Source organism: Corvus brachyrhynchos, unplaced genomic scaffold (genome assembly GCF_000691975.1).
Source record: "Corvus brachyrhynchos isolate BGI_N302 unplaced genomic scaffold, ASM69197v1 scaffold253, whole genome shotgun sequence".
Lineage (NCBI taxonomy): Eukaryota > Metazoa > Chordata > Aves > Passeriformes > Corvidae > Corvus > Corvus brachyrhynchos.
The window spans coordinates 1279801-1293947 of NW_008237231.1; the positions used below are offsets into that span (position 1 = coordinate 1279801).

The window sequence follows — 14147 nt, forward strand, 5'->3', positions numbered from 1 at the left end:
TCTTCTCTACAGGATTTTGTTTGAGTGCTTATGTCAGAGGTATGGTGTTTTCTTGATTCTTCTTTATCTTACGTTTTAGCAAATAAAATCTAACTGCATAACCCAGGCTCTTATTTTCACTGTTTTGAATTATTGAATCTTGGAGATCACTATTAGTGTACAGTAATACAGGATAGCCTATTCCCAAAGTATCCCTTCAAACTTATTTTGATTATAAAGTTCAGTTCATGCTTTGCCTTCACTACAAGGAACATACCAAAATATCTGTTACAGGCATCTTTTTAAAAAAGAGTAACAACTTTTACATGCAGAGTGGTTTTTTGTTTGGTTTGGAATAATAATGTTTCTTTTTTTCACTCATTAAATGAAATGAACTGTACTGACAAAACTACCTTCTTCTTGAGGTAAAAGCTGATGTTCCTGAGAAAAAAACCCCATCATTTGGAAGCAAACCCAGTTTTCATTCGGAACTGTTTTCACTCTGAGAGTAGATTTCCATGTTAAAGTTAATAAGATACTCAAATATCTTTCTGTTGCAACGGCGAAAAATTTGGTGAGAGTAACATGCAAGATGAAATCAGGTGTTGGACCTGCAGGATATTAATGTGGTAGCATTTTGGTTTATTGTGGATATCAGTCATGAGATGGCAAATCTCTGCAGTTGGAGTGGTGAAACAGCTTGGCTGGGCATTTTGGGAGACACAGAATAACTGCAAGTGCAGCTACTGTTGACCCAAAGGTAGGCAAAATCACCTGCTAATGGTAAACTACTTCTTTGAGTCACGTAAGCTAGAGGGGAAGTTAAGGTCTCACAAATACAGCTTGAAGTGATCGTCTTTCAGACAGGTTCCATCCAGGATAATGTATTTTGTGGCTTTTCAGCAGGAGCTGTCTTGAGCCTCTCTACACTACACTGTGAACCTGTGGTACAGATGGATCCTGACTGAATTTTTTTAGTGTTGGGAGTGGGATGGGAATATGTCATGCTCATTCACCAGTGGCCTACAGAGTATGCTGGCATTTAAGCATATGTATAACTTATAAAATACATTAATATTCTCACTGACTGTTTTAAATCAATTACTTTGATGGTTCATAACTGTACTCACAACATTTTACAATTGTCTCATACCTGTAAAGTATATATTCAGCTTCTTGAAAGAGCAGGTCTTGCACTTTCAGTCCAGGCCTGTACTGCCAAATCAATGTATCTCACTTCTGTCAAATCTTCTGTGTACTGCACGACTAGGATATATTGTGATTATATATATTAGTAAGGTATATTATTATGTTATACATATTAATATTATACATTTAATGTATAATTAATATTAATATATAACTTTATGGCCTTACAAGCCAACATAAAAGCAAGGGAGACATAACCATGACTAGTGTCAGAACTGTCAGCACAGAAAGGCTACATTGCCTCTTGCAGACACTCAAGAGCTTGATTCATCCTTCTGCTATGTGACTAGATACATGCCTGCTGTATGACTGAGACGTAGTTCATAGAATAATGAACATCTGGAGATCATGTAGGCCAGGCTTCATGTCCTTGGGGATAGCAGTTTAAGATTTTTTTTCCTTTATCTAATTGGAATTTCCGATGACGCAGCCTGCCTCTGTCGTTAGGATTTCTGCTGTGTCCCTCTGAGAAGTCTTCTCTTTCTAAGGCTGACCTAACCCTGCTCACTCAGCTTCTCCTCATATACCATGTGTCCCACCTTTATCACCTTGGTGGTCCATGTTGGATGTCAACATATTTCTTGTACAGCGGAGTCCAAAACTGAATACAGGACTCCAGCTGCAGTCTCACAACTGCCAAACAGGTGGGAAGAAATGCCTGCCTTGACCTGCTGGCCACACTCCTGCTAGTACACCTCCTGCTTACCACTGCTCACATGATGGCACTCAAGGAATGTGCTGCAGAGGTCTAAAATGACTTTCAAACAAACATGCAAATAATCCTTTTTCCCTTATTCTCACAGCAAAATCCAATATTAGTGCCGTAACTGTCTGCAGTACAGATTTTCCTATTAACAACTCAACACAGAAGCATTGTACTCAAAACTCAAGCATTAGTACTCACAAAGCCTCATTAAAATGCTGTAAAACTTTCCACAGACAAGAGGATTCCAGCCGTTAAATCCTGTGAAGTCAAACAATAATATTTAATATAAAATCTTGCACTTCATCACTGCCCTTACAGAGAAAACTTTCGTAAAACTGCACTGCTAAAGGAGCTGATAATATCATAGGTTTATATAATGCTTCTTTTCCTTATTATAGCTTCTTTGCAAGCTTCTCAAACGTGCTCCAACAGGTGATGTATGTTTTCCCTGTCAGCTCTCCTCCCTAACTAAATAATTCACTTTGTAATGTAATAAATGTCGGGCGTATGCTTCCCAGCATGGATGCTTGAATCTAACATTCCATCAGACAAGCTTTGATTATAGGGTTTTTTTAATTATGAATCTACAAGGCGGGCCTGGCACAATTCTGTCACGAAACCAGTATATTGGTGATCTTGAGGTAAATGTAAAAAAATACAGCCTAAAATATATATGAAACTGTATCTCTTTTATGTTCATCAGATCAGGATTTACTAGTTCTCATTTCAAGATGAAATTGAGGTTGGGTATTTCCAAATGTGGGTGCCTAAATATATAAGGAAATACATATGACATAACACAAAAGCAGTGTTCACGATATGAAGCTACTGTTAAGGTTAAAGAATCTGAAAATAAAAAACCTTATGTAAAGACTCTGCCTACCCAACGTTTCTGGAAGTCAAACCCCTTCTCTGCAGATTCCTATGCTTGAAAACACTTGCCCTGGGCTTTAGGACACACTGTTTCAAACAAATAAAACAGTCTCTGTCATCACTGGTAAACCACTGATGAAAACAGGACAGGTTTTACTCTCTACTTTAAAACTGAAACTACTATAGCAAAATTTAGTACTGTGGTATGCTACCAGTTTTCCAAAATTACCACCAACAGGAGATTTTTACACCTTTGAACAGTCGCTGTTCAAGAACTACCACAGAATAATACAAAGTCCAGTCTATGTATGCCACTTAGAAATTCTATTTAATGTATATATTACACTTTACTTGCAAAAACAGGTTTTACTCAATATTTAGCAATTCCTGTAACACACCAGGCCAATGGGTATCATCTTTTCAGCAAACTCAAATAGATCTGACATCTTTTCGGGCCTGGTGGAGCAATTGTTATGACTGTTCTTCATTACAATTTAAACTGTATAGAGTAGCACCAATACAAAGAAGAGAGACTTTGCCTTACCTTCTTTTATCTTTGGAAGAGCTACAGTTAATAACTGAACCAGATTTTCTCCAATTACTATGGACTTGTAGTAAAAGTTCCACCGTCTCTCTGCTACTTTTTAAATTACAGCAAAAAGATGAATGCAGTCATATTTTTCAGGACGTTTCTTGCCTGTAAACTATATAAGCATCTGTAAGGCACTCTGTTGATAAACTAGTCTTTGCTTTGAAGTGATGCTTATTACAAAAGCAAGGAGTTTTTTGGCAGAGAAGAATTAAAAATAGTTTCCCTTTTTATGAGGGAAGAAAGGAGGGATAAAATATTCACATTTATTTATATTCATAATTTAACTTTTATCTGATTCTTCTTTCAGTTTGAAAGACTTCTGTTTCAAGCCAGGCAAGTTTTCCTACACAGCTATTTCCAAAGAACCATAAAGTATGCGTCATGACTCCCCCTATTCTCTCCCATTTTAAAAAATACAAATGGACCACTTTTGGACTCTTGATTTGAAGTATGTGGAAAGCTTTGTTGTTCAACCATCTGTTACGCTTAATTGCCTTTGCTGAGCACACCACCTCCACAAATCCTGTTGAATATAAAAAGCACATGGTATAGTGGGTAATATCCCAAAATAAGATCGTATAATACAGTAAAAATGACCGTACACTGTCATAGAAGGAAAGAGCTGCACATACTCAGTTTTAAGTGTAAGCTTCAGCAATGGAACCCCGTTCCTGAATTTTGATGTAGAAAATTTTATGTCAGATGAGTTGAACATTTATTTATAGCCTGAAGTTCTAGGACTGATTTTCATGCTAAATAAAAATACAACCACTATATACATGAGTGTTTGAAGTGGGCTGAACCAGAACAAAGAGGATTATGGTTAGAGCAACATGATACAGGTTTTTTTCTTAACTGGCATAATATAATAAATGACTGATGGACAGTTGCATTAACCTCTTAAGAAACACAAAGTTCTTTCCATATTTAGCATACTGAAAAATCTAGCCTTTCTTCCTGTTCTAATGGAGAAATTTTATGTAACTTGCAGTATAGAACCAAGAATGAAGCCTTCATGAGGTATAGAGCACTGAACTTTGTGCACCAAATCAATCAGACAAGTCTACTGTCCTAAGACATCTCCATTCTTTTTAATGTAGGGAGAATTTGGTATCCATGAAAGCTTTCATCTGACTGTAGTGAGTTGGGAGCTGCTCAGGCAGGTTGCATTAGCCAAGATGAAAACACAGAAATGGGTGCTTGTGGACACTGGTCTTGGTATTGGCATCTCCTTCCAGGACTATTTATGCATTTTGAAGAAGACAAACTTGGGTAAAAATCAACAGAGGTATTTGGAGCCACATCCAGGACGAGGAGTCTTCTTCTGCCACACCCGAAGACACACTTTAGCACAAAGGTATGACCAGCTCCTTCTGCCCTTGTGAGTTTTGCATTGCTAGCTTCATGGCTGCACATGAACTTCAGCAGAAGACCTGAAGACCTCTTGTCCAGTCTGGAGCTAAGGCACCCTCTGGAAAAAAATGGCTTTGAATCAAACCAAGGAGGACAACCAGCTTCCCAATTGCTTTACATGGACTCAACCCCTAGATTGTTACACAGAAGTTGAACCTAGGTGGTCTAAAACTCTGCTAACAAATTTCAGATTTCAAGTAGTCTAGAATACTGTAGATGGTATTGCTGAGCTAAGACACCAGTGTTTCCCATGGCCTGAAATTTCCAAGTCCTTTTGTGGATCTGTGCCTACATTCACAGACACTGTCACTGGTAGGGAACAGGTCTTCAGAGCGGGGACTTGGCACCCAAAGCACTGTGATTGTGATAGCTATAGAGTCTGTTTTAAAGCAGCATTTAATTCTGGTGACTCACAGCCATGATGCTTATAAACATATTTTTCTAATATCTCCACCTCCTCTCCATTTTCCTCTAAAATTGATGAGTATTATATCATGTTGTCTATTCTGTTACCTGCCATAGACCACAAAATAATTTGAAAGCACGACCAGATCTGGTATCTGTAAATCTCAAATATTCATTTTCTTTGTCAAGTTCAAAAGTTGTTTTGTATACAAGAAACAATCTAACACTGAGGTAAACTTTATGAAGAAATCATAACACTGTTTTAATGTATCACAAATGCTTCTTTAGAAAAACTTGCACTGACTCATGGCAAGATCTCTTGTGGTGACTAGTTCCTCATAAAACTTTGGTAAACAGGTCCCATCTGGAACACGAGCAGCTCTGTGCTCTTCTTCCTGATGATGCAGTACATCAAACAAATCCCCCAGACACTCCCCACTGCAGACTCAGTGTCTGTCTGGTGGTGGTCATGGAACCAAAACTGTGGGAACCAACATTGTACATCAGAATAAGTGTGAAAAAGGGTATGAAAATACAAGAAGAATACATAACTAAGAATGTCTGCTACTGCACAAGTGTCTTAGATTTCACAGCTTAATTCCTATTCTTGCATTTTAAGTGGGTAATTTTCTCCATCCAGTACAGTTATAGATCTTCCCTTAAAGGCTTTTTCCTGTGGCAACTGCACACTGAGTCCCTGTCATCAGGCTGAGGTACAAGTTCCATTCCATCCCGTATTTCAGGTTTGCTGGCTTGGCGTTCGGCATATTTCTGAAATATGTAAACAACATTTAAGAATGCTATAAGCACCAACATATAATTCATGAAGCAGAATTTTCCTCCTCCCTTCCAGTCAGAAGCCTACCTTTATCCAGGCTCCTTATGTCATTGTTTACAACCTCTGCACAAGGTGTCTTTGTAACACACCTACTAATAGGCTACACTGCCTCTGAAAACCTCCTTTCATGTTTTTGCCTATTATTATGGTAACTTGAATATTGTCATTATTCGTTCCTAACCACTTTATGCAGATAATGTCATTTTTGTACACAGAACAGCTCCAAACTTTGTGTTAACCTGTGGCTGCTGAAGCTGACATCTAACTGCACAGCAGAACAGGAAAAAGAAATCCGTATTTTCAGAAAGTAGAAACTTCTTTTGCTAGAGATTTGCATTTTCTAAGAAAGAAATGACTACTGGGCCTGCTTCACTGCCTACCACTCTACTAGTCACACTTCTGGAATTTCTTTTCCATGTATTAATTGATTTGTAGTAGAAGTAGCTCGTGATGTAAGCATGAAGGGAAAAAGGAAGAAAACTGGATATACAAATGATACCCTACAGAGATCTACTGGAAACCAACTCCCAAGTGACAAAGAAAACAGGGCTGATTGGGCATGGGGACAAAAAAATACAATTGCTGATTCTGTAAAGTAACTAATATGTGCTTTAATGAGGAAGCAGGGTTTAGCAAAGCTCTTCACACTAATCTCCTGTGAATAATATGTACCATGTCTGCTATTGATCTAAGTAAGGAGTGAATATGAAATCTGTAGCATAGGTAGCAGTAGCACCTGGGGGAGAGTAATAAGGTGATCTCTTGTACTGACCTGGAGCACTTTATAATAGTAGCAGTAAAACCTGTGAGGCTGAAGTAATTCTCTTGCCATTAATTGTCCTTCTTTAGCAATTTTTCTTGCTTCCTCATCATTTTCCTGGAAAATTCAGATGAAAGAAATGAATAACAGAGCAATCAGTGAGTTACTCAAAGCCTGACTAGCATTAGAAGTTTTATTAAATGGGCTACTCAAATATGCAAATTTATGTGCAATTACTGGTAGATTGCAAAGGCGTTATTAAAATTGCAGATTTGTTTTAAAATACTGGATTGCTTTTACAGTCAGTACTGCTACCTTAGGGCTATCAATAACAACTTTCATGACTAAGTGTACAATTTTGAAAACTCAGTTGATTACTGCTCTACCCTTTTGTCCAAGCCACAAGCCTCTTCAAAATCAGGGCTGACATCTCCCAGACTTACTTAGTTTTACAGAAGACAAAACCACAGCTGTTGTCCTGTCCAATGCAATGGAATTCAATGCCTTCCTTTTGAAAATAACTGCATGAATTAATGTACTTATTCCCAAGCTTTTTAGGTCTATATTTCAAAGCTTATAGTATTCTCCTGATTCCTTAGGCAGAACTACAGTACTCTCAGAAGAGAAACTTCTCCTGTGTTCTTTTAACCTTAACAGCACTTTGACTTAAAGCACAAAGGGTGTTTTCAATCACACAGTCATGTCTCTTTGCTTACAGGATCCCAGCCTCTCACTGAGCATGTTACACAGGGCAGCAATTTTTTGTACATTCAAACAGAACATGCAGTAACTTCTGCTCTAGTCAGGGCCTAAAAAAGCTATAGCATTAATTAAGTAGTATCTAGGAATCTGGTTGTTTCTTCCACAATTACCTTAATCAGTATACTAAGGCTCTGACTCACTAACTCTTCTGCCCATACCTAAAATGAACACTTAAGTATTGCCCTAAATAGAGATGGTTACTTCAATTAAGGCCTTCCCATTTTATACTAACAACAAAATGTACTTCCTTTATTCCAGGATCTCGATAGAGTTCATGCAAAATATATATGTGGAAATACAAAAAAAGAGACTATTAAGAAAAATTATTTTCATGTTTGTTTATAATTTTGAACTTGAATCAGTAATGGAACTTACCTTAGCCCATTTTATTTTCTCTAGCAAGTCCTCTAAGTTTCTCTTAACCGGAACATAATGTTTCCAAGGTTTTAATCCAATATAAAAGTGTTCATAGTACTGGGAATCTTGCTTCAGTACCAGGCTGTCACCCAGCAAGAGGTATGGAAACCTGTAAGCTGCTACGGTGCCGTCTACATTCACTTGGTATTTGTACTACAGCGTGAAGAGAGAGGAAAAAAAAGGTGAAATGTTTTGTATCAGAATGGGAACACTGACTATATAAAATATTATTTTAACAGGCAAGGAGTAATCATGTTTATTAATCTTCATCTTCAAACTCGTTTTAGCATTAAGCACGTGGTCTTCTGGATAACACAATGGAAAAAGGATTTGTTTTCAACACCAGGATGACACTCAAGAAGCTTTCTGTCACAGGAACTGCCTGATGGGTATCCTATTGAAGTGTCCTGGGATAAAGCCAGGGCTACAGCAGAGAAGGAAATAAAACTGATCTATACTTCAATTCAAACAGAGTAAATTTATTCTGACTTAAAATTAACATTATTATGTAGAATAATCTGAAACATGTATTATTATATAAAATAAGCTGAAACATTATACTAAAAGTAACCATGAATGTACTGCTTTGGCAGATGTTCTTGGCTGTTACAGCATTTCTGAAATACCAATCTCTGGAACAGAATTTCAATTGCTATATATTATAATGGCTTTACACAGGACTCTGTCCCCTTTTTTTTTATACCTCTTTTGCCGTGGAATTTATGTGTTGAAGTACAATGAAATTACTCATCTATTTTTCTAACTTGTTACAACAAGGACTTTCTGACATCCATAATGTACTTGCAATGGATATAAATTGTATCCGTTGTTTTCATATTTACCCCAAATAAAGGAAAGCCTGATGGAGAGAAATCCAATTTCTCAATCTATTAAAAAATAAAATAAGACAAGATGTGACCTCTCTAAAGGTCTTTCTTGGCTTTCTTCACAGGTGTGTCACACTAGGACATTAATTACAGGTGGTTTATCTACCCTGCGTAGACCCGTGCTCCCAGTGCAGCATAATTGTTTTGTTTACTGAAAAGAATTTACAAAAGTAAGCCTTGTCTTTTCAGTTGGTAAGAACTTAACAGGAAAATTAATCCAAAACTGTAATTTGACCGCTACCTTAAAGAAGTCAAAGAAGCCCATCAGCTGAGCCTTCCCCAGCTCTTTTTCTTTTTCTCTGAAGAAAAAATATCCTGTTATTCCAGCATCTAGTAATTCTGGATTTTCCTTGGATAACTTGACAAGATGGAGACGTTCCTCTCGGCTGTCTCGACCTCTAAATAAAGCCCGCTCAGTTTTGTTTTCCCAGAAGGGGCCTATGAGCAGTGAGTGATAAGGCAAAATCAAACAGCAGTGAAATGTTCAGGATCCATTTAATGCAAGTAAGGAACTTGGTTTGACAGTGGCATTACACTCAGAGACATGGTAAGACATGCATGGTTTCCCATAACCACTTATTAATCACGGGGTTAAACTCCCAATTCTGGTTGGAATTTTGGGATGAGAAACTCATAATAGGAAAATCAGAGGATTGCTTTTCCACTCAACAATTTTGTATTTCAATAACTTCAACTATCTTGAAAGCTACATAAGGGATTCTTATAAAATATGTAAGGAAAATACTAATAATTAAAGTAATTCTCCATTCATAAAGCCTGCCACAATAACCACATTTCTTTAGTAAAATCCATTTCTGTTACCCAGCAACTTAGTTAGGCCCTTGAAGAACCACTTAACGATGCCTTAAAAAAGAAAATAAATGGCTATGTTGTGTCCTCTAGATATTTAGCAAGAGCCTGAACAACTTAATCTCTGCTTACTACCTGCTTTTAAAAACATTAACTATGTCTTTCCTCACCTTTCTGCTGAAAATTTCCCTAAAGGACCTACTAATTGGAGTAGTCTCTTATTGTCTCCTAATTGGAAAAGCAGCTGTACTAAATCAGTAAACACACAATGCCTCTAACTGATTACTTAACTGAAATATTTAATTTAAAAACTAATAAAGAAAAGAGGAGCTGAGAACTAATTAAATAAAAAGAAATAACTTTCCACTCCAGTTTTACTCCTTAGGTATTGCTTATGCCGTTTGTTTGATCCTTAAGTATTCTTTAATTTCCTGAGGGAGAGGAAGACACCTGTCAGTAAAGCTGACTCTTCTTTCAAAGTCAGAAAAGCAATTCAGGAGATCTCACTCCAAGGTACTTTTTCATACATACAATGTTTTCTCATTTGAAAGAGGCTGCAGCACAGTATCAGCTTACTTCTTTCAGGATTCAAATTCATTTTTTGTAAACAGAACACTGGGCCACAACACAGTTAGGAAAAGGGTTACTATTTGACTAGAAGAAACATATTTGAGTCCTTTACTGAGGAGAAAGGCCTTTTAATTACATCTAGTTTTCCTCTGCCACGTCACAGTAGGTATCTTCTGGATACCTTTAAGTTAAAATTCACATTTATTGCAAACTGGACTTCTTAAATTTTGATTCTAAATAACACATCTACTTAGTGGCAGCGTTGAAAAGTGTCTGCACTTAGTCTGTAAAGACTAAGCTGCTTGTATTCAGAGATGTCCTAGGGCACTTTGAACTGAAGACTGACACATTATTTGAATGCAACTTGCTTCTTCGATGGAAATCACAAATTCTTTTAAATCCACGCTCTCTAATTCACCTGTATTTCCTTGAATGGAAAGGAGATCATTTGTGACTCCACGCAGGGTTTCCAGAGTGGAGTGGGTTACATCATAGGTTGGCAGGACGATATCTCTGGAATCCACAGAGCCACACCAGGAGATGACAGGTACAGGACCAGGTGTATCATTAGCTCTCCGATTCTCAACTGGCCAGTCGCCAACATTAAGATAAAACTCCACATCAGGAAGACGAACCTAAATGTACACCCAGGAAAGGATAATAACACAGAGAAGCTGTTTGTCACTCTTACACATATTCCTCAGTTCTCTCATGTCACGCAGACTCAGTGCATCTACTGGATAGTTCACAGGTTTAGCTGTGCTTAAGTTACGAGTTCCAAGTTTCTGCCCTGCAAGCGAGTACGAAAGGAACACCCAGAGGCCAGGAAACAGCTCACAGTTGGGCCTTAGCCCCTGCAGCTTTCCGAGCATTTTCATTACTGCCAAGGCCAGCCCCCACACATTACCCCTAACACACAGCATTGTCTTGATGAAAAAATGGAAGTCAAATCTTACTTCAGGAATTATAAATCCAAAGATACAACAACAGTTGCAGAACTGCCATATTTAAATATGTTTAGCCTGGAGAAGAGACGACTTGAGATGGGATCTTATCAACGCTTACAAATATCTTAAGGGTGGGTGTCAAGAGGATGGGGCCAGACTCTTTCCAACGGTGCTCAGCAACAGGACAAGGGGAAACAGGCATATACCTAAACACAGGAAGTTCCATCTGAATATAAGCAAAAACTTCCTTACTGTGAGGATGACGGAGCCATGGAACAGACTGCCCAGACAGGCTGCAGATATTCAAAACCCACCCTGGGGGTGATCCTGTGCTACCTGTTCTGGGTGAACCTGCTTCGGCAGGGGAGTTGGACTAGATGTTCTCCAGAGGTCCCTTCCCACCCCAACCACTCTGTGATTCCGTGATACTGCCTCAATAGTCTGACATGATCCAAGCTGATACCTTTCTGGCCAGTGACAGGAACATTTCATCGGAGAACATTTTGAAGTCTGTGTACTTCCCTAGGGAGCGCCGGTAGATGTGATTATTGAGAATAGTGTAACGAACAATAGCACCTCTTGTCTGGCTGAACTTTGCTGGGATTTCCTTAAGCATTCGCTGCAGGTCAATGGTGGGAAACAAAATGAAGTCTTCTGTAATCTGAGGTTCTTGGGATGGACAGGACATAATGTCCTGCCAGACCTCAGGGTCTTCTTCAGGACAGTCACAATATTCATGATAAACTGGTTCTGTGGAAAACAAAGCATGCAGAGTCTGTATTTGTGATTCTACAGCAAACATAATGTATACATTACAGTGGCTTGGCATTTTTTATTCCATGTTTTCTACAGTTTTCTTGGGAAATCATCCTTCCTATAATTTCTGGAATTTTGCAGTGTAACTGAGAAAACAGCAACATTCTTCTCTTTTCAGAAATACAAGACTTCATGTTACCAGGGTGAAATTATTCTGCTAATTGAAGCTCCATTACTGTGAACCTGCCCAGCACATGGGGGACTCAGAGCTGTTTGAGGTGTCCACAGCTACCACAGGCCAGGTATTGCACTTTCAAATATAGCCTAATTCAGAACTTTGACACATTACATTACATCAAAAAATACTCTTACCTTTCAAAATATAAGGTGATTGAGCCACATGCTGATCACCATAAAGTATCTCAATTTTTAAGCCTTTTGTGACACTTCCATACATCCGATACCGCATAAGGAATGTACCATCATTTCTATCCAAAGGCCGAGGGGTGTAAATTCTTGTGACTTCTTTTGGAGAAAGTGCTTTAATTACCACTTTAAACTGTGATCTCCCTGGAAAGAGGAAAATAAAACCAGATAAAAGCACTTTAAGCTACTAGAATCACATCTAGTAAATAAGGGTAAGAGCAAGATCTACTGAATTAAGACCATGGAATTGAATATATTTTTTCACTACAATTTTTTAATTTAATTAATTTAATTACCAAGTTGGCAAAACTAATTTCCAGTGATGAAATATCATACTACCAAATATTCTTGGTCATTGCATACCTCTAAATGGAATATCTGCAGGTGGAAATAAAAAGTTAAATATTTGATTACAAGACAGAAGGAAAGGCTAACAGTATTTTGAAGCTAAGATTAGGTTTAATTCTGAGTTTTCAAGTTAGTGCTCTGAGGAACAATAATTTCCTCTAGAGTAAGAAAGACAAGAAACCAAGTTAAAGTAACAGGAGAAAAGAATACTTGCCAGCTTGCAGAAAGGCAGTTGCAGCATGTAGGAGTCACATACAAATTGTTCAGCTTTGGGCTGCTGCTGACTGTCTTGAACATTTAAAGTCCCAGCTACTGAAAAGCAGGGATAAGAGAATGATAATAGAGATGTTCCCTGGACATCTGTCTGACCTGTGCTAAAGGTGCTTAAAGACCACTAGCATTTCATCATTAATGCACTAAGACTTTTTAACTGGATATGGAATAATTTATGGACAATACGAGTACAAAAAACATAAATCTGTTATGTTCTTTAATTCTATCACAAGTGGTCATTGTAAACTTTATTCATAAAAAAAAAGAGGGGGACAAATTATTCATGAAGTGTGACAGTCTAGATATTGTGAATCAAACAAATACGGTGAATGCTACCACCAAGTAGTATTTAGAAATACATGAAACTGAAAAAATCCAGATAAAATCAAGATGTTACTAAAATCTGAATGTGTCCCAACAGTACTAAATGATTCATTCTATACTTTGCATCCACAGACAAATGGTAAGTACCAGTCTTCTAACAATCAATCATGTCTTCCTTAGATCACTGGATCTTGACATTCGATTCAAGTCAACTACTGTGCAAGAGTATCCAGATTAAATGACTCTCCTGAAGGAATTAACATCTCTGCTTCCAAAGGTCACTGTAAATCGCAACTACCATTTTTAACTTGCTTCAAAGTAGGTGACTTTAACCAAGTACCCTCACACTATGACTATCACCTAGAATTATTTGCATGAAGCAATATTCAAATCCAGAGCCTGTCATGAGGATCACAGAGGAAACAGCTTTCTGTTGGCATCATGTCTTTGTCTCCTTGTACCCATTTTATTAAACCACATTTTTACTAGGTACAGTGATTTCCCACTAGAGTAAAGTAACTTTTCAGCTGTCATAAAAATGAGTGAATATTGAGAAATCACAAGTCAAGTATTACTGAATTTCATGTCCTTGTCCTCACCTACAGGAAATAACTATGTGGGTCTTTTTCCTTGCTGGTTATGTACATCCTGCTCTTGACATGAGGAGCCCTGGATCTACCCAAATGATATGTTAGTTTTAGTTGGTGGCACTTTAGACACAGGAATCCTTTGATAAGGGAAGTGACTGATAACAAAGCTCTCTGGGAAGAAGCTAACTCCACTGAAAAGGAAGGGGAAGAAAAACGAGATTGAGTATTTCATGTAAGTACAAATAATTCATTGGAGGCAACA

General features: G+C 37.8%; 1 protein-coding gene across 1 annotated transcript; it reads right to left on the reverse strand.

Annotated features, from left to right (window-relative positions):
* Window positions 1-2155: 2155 nt before the first annotated feature.
* On the reverse strand, window positions 2156-12489 carry KDELC2 (KDEL motif containing 2). Its single transcript, XM_017729523.1, has 7 exons — window positions 12297-12489; window positions 11632-11918; window positions 10640-10856; window positions 9083-9279; window positions 7913-8107; window positions 6788-6892; window positions 2156-5948 (listed from the first exon to the last, which is right to left on the reverse strand). The coding sequence occupies exons 1-7, from the start codon at window positions 12391-12393 to the stop codon at window positions 5823-5825; spliced, it is 1224 nt and encodes a 407-aa protein (XP_017585012.1). The 5' UTR covers window positions 12394-12489; the 3' UTR covers window positions 2156-5822.
* Between the last annotated feature and the right edge of the window lie 1658 nt (window positions 12490-14147).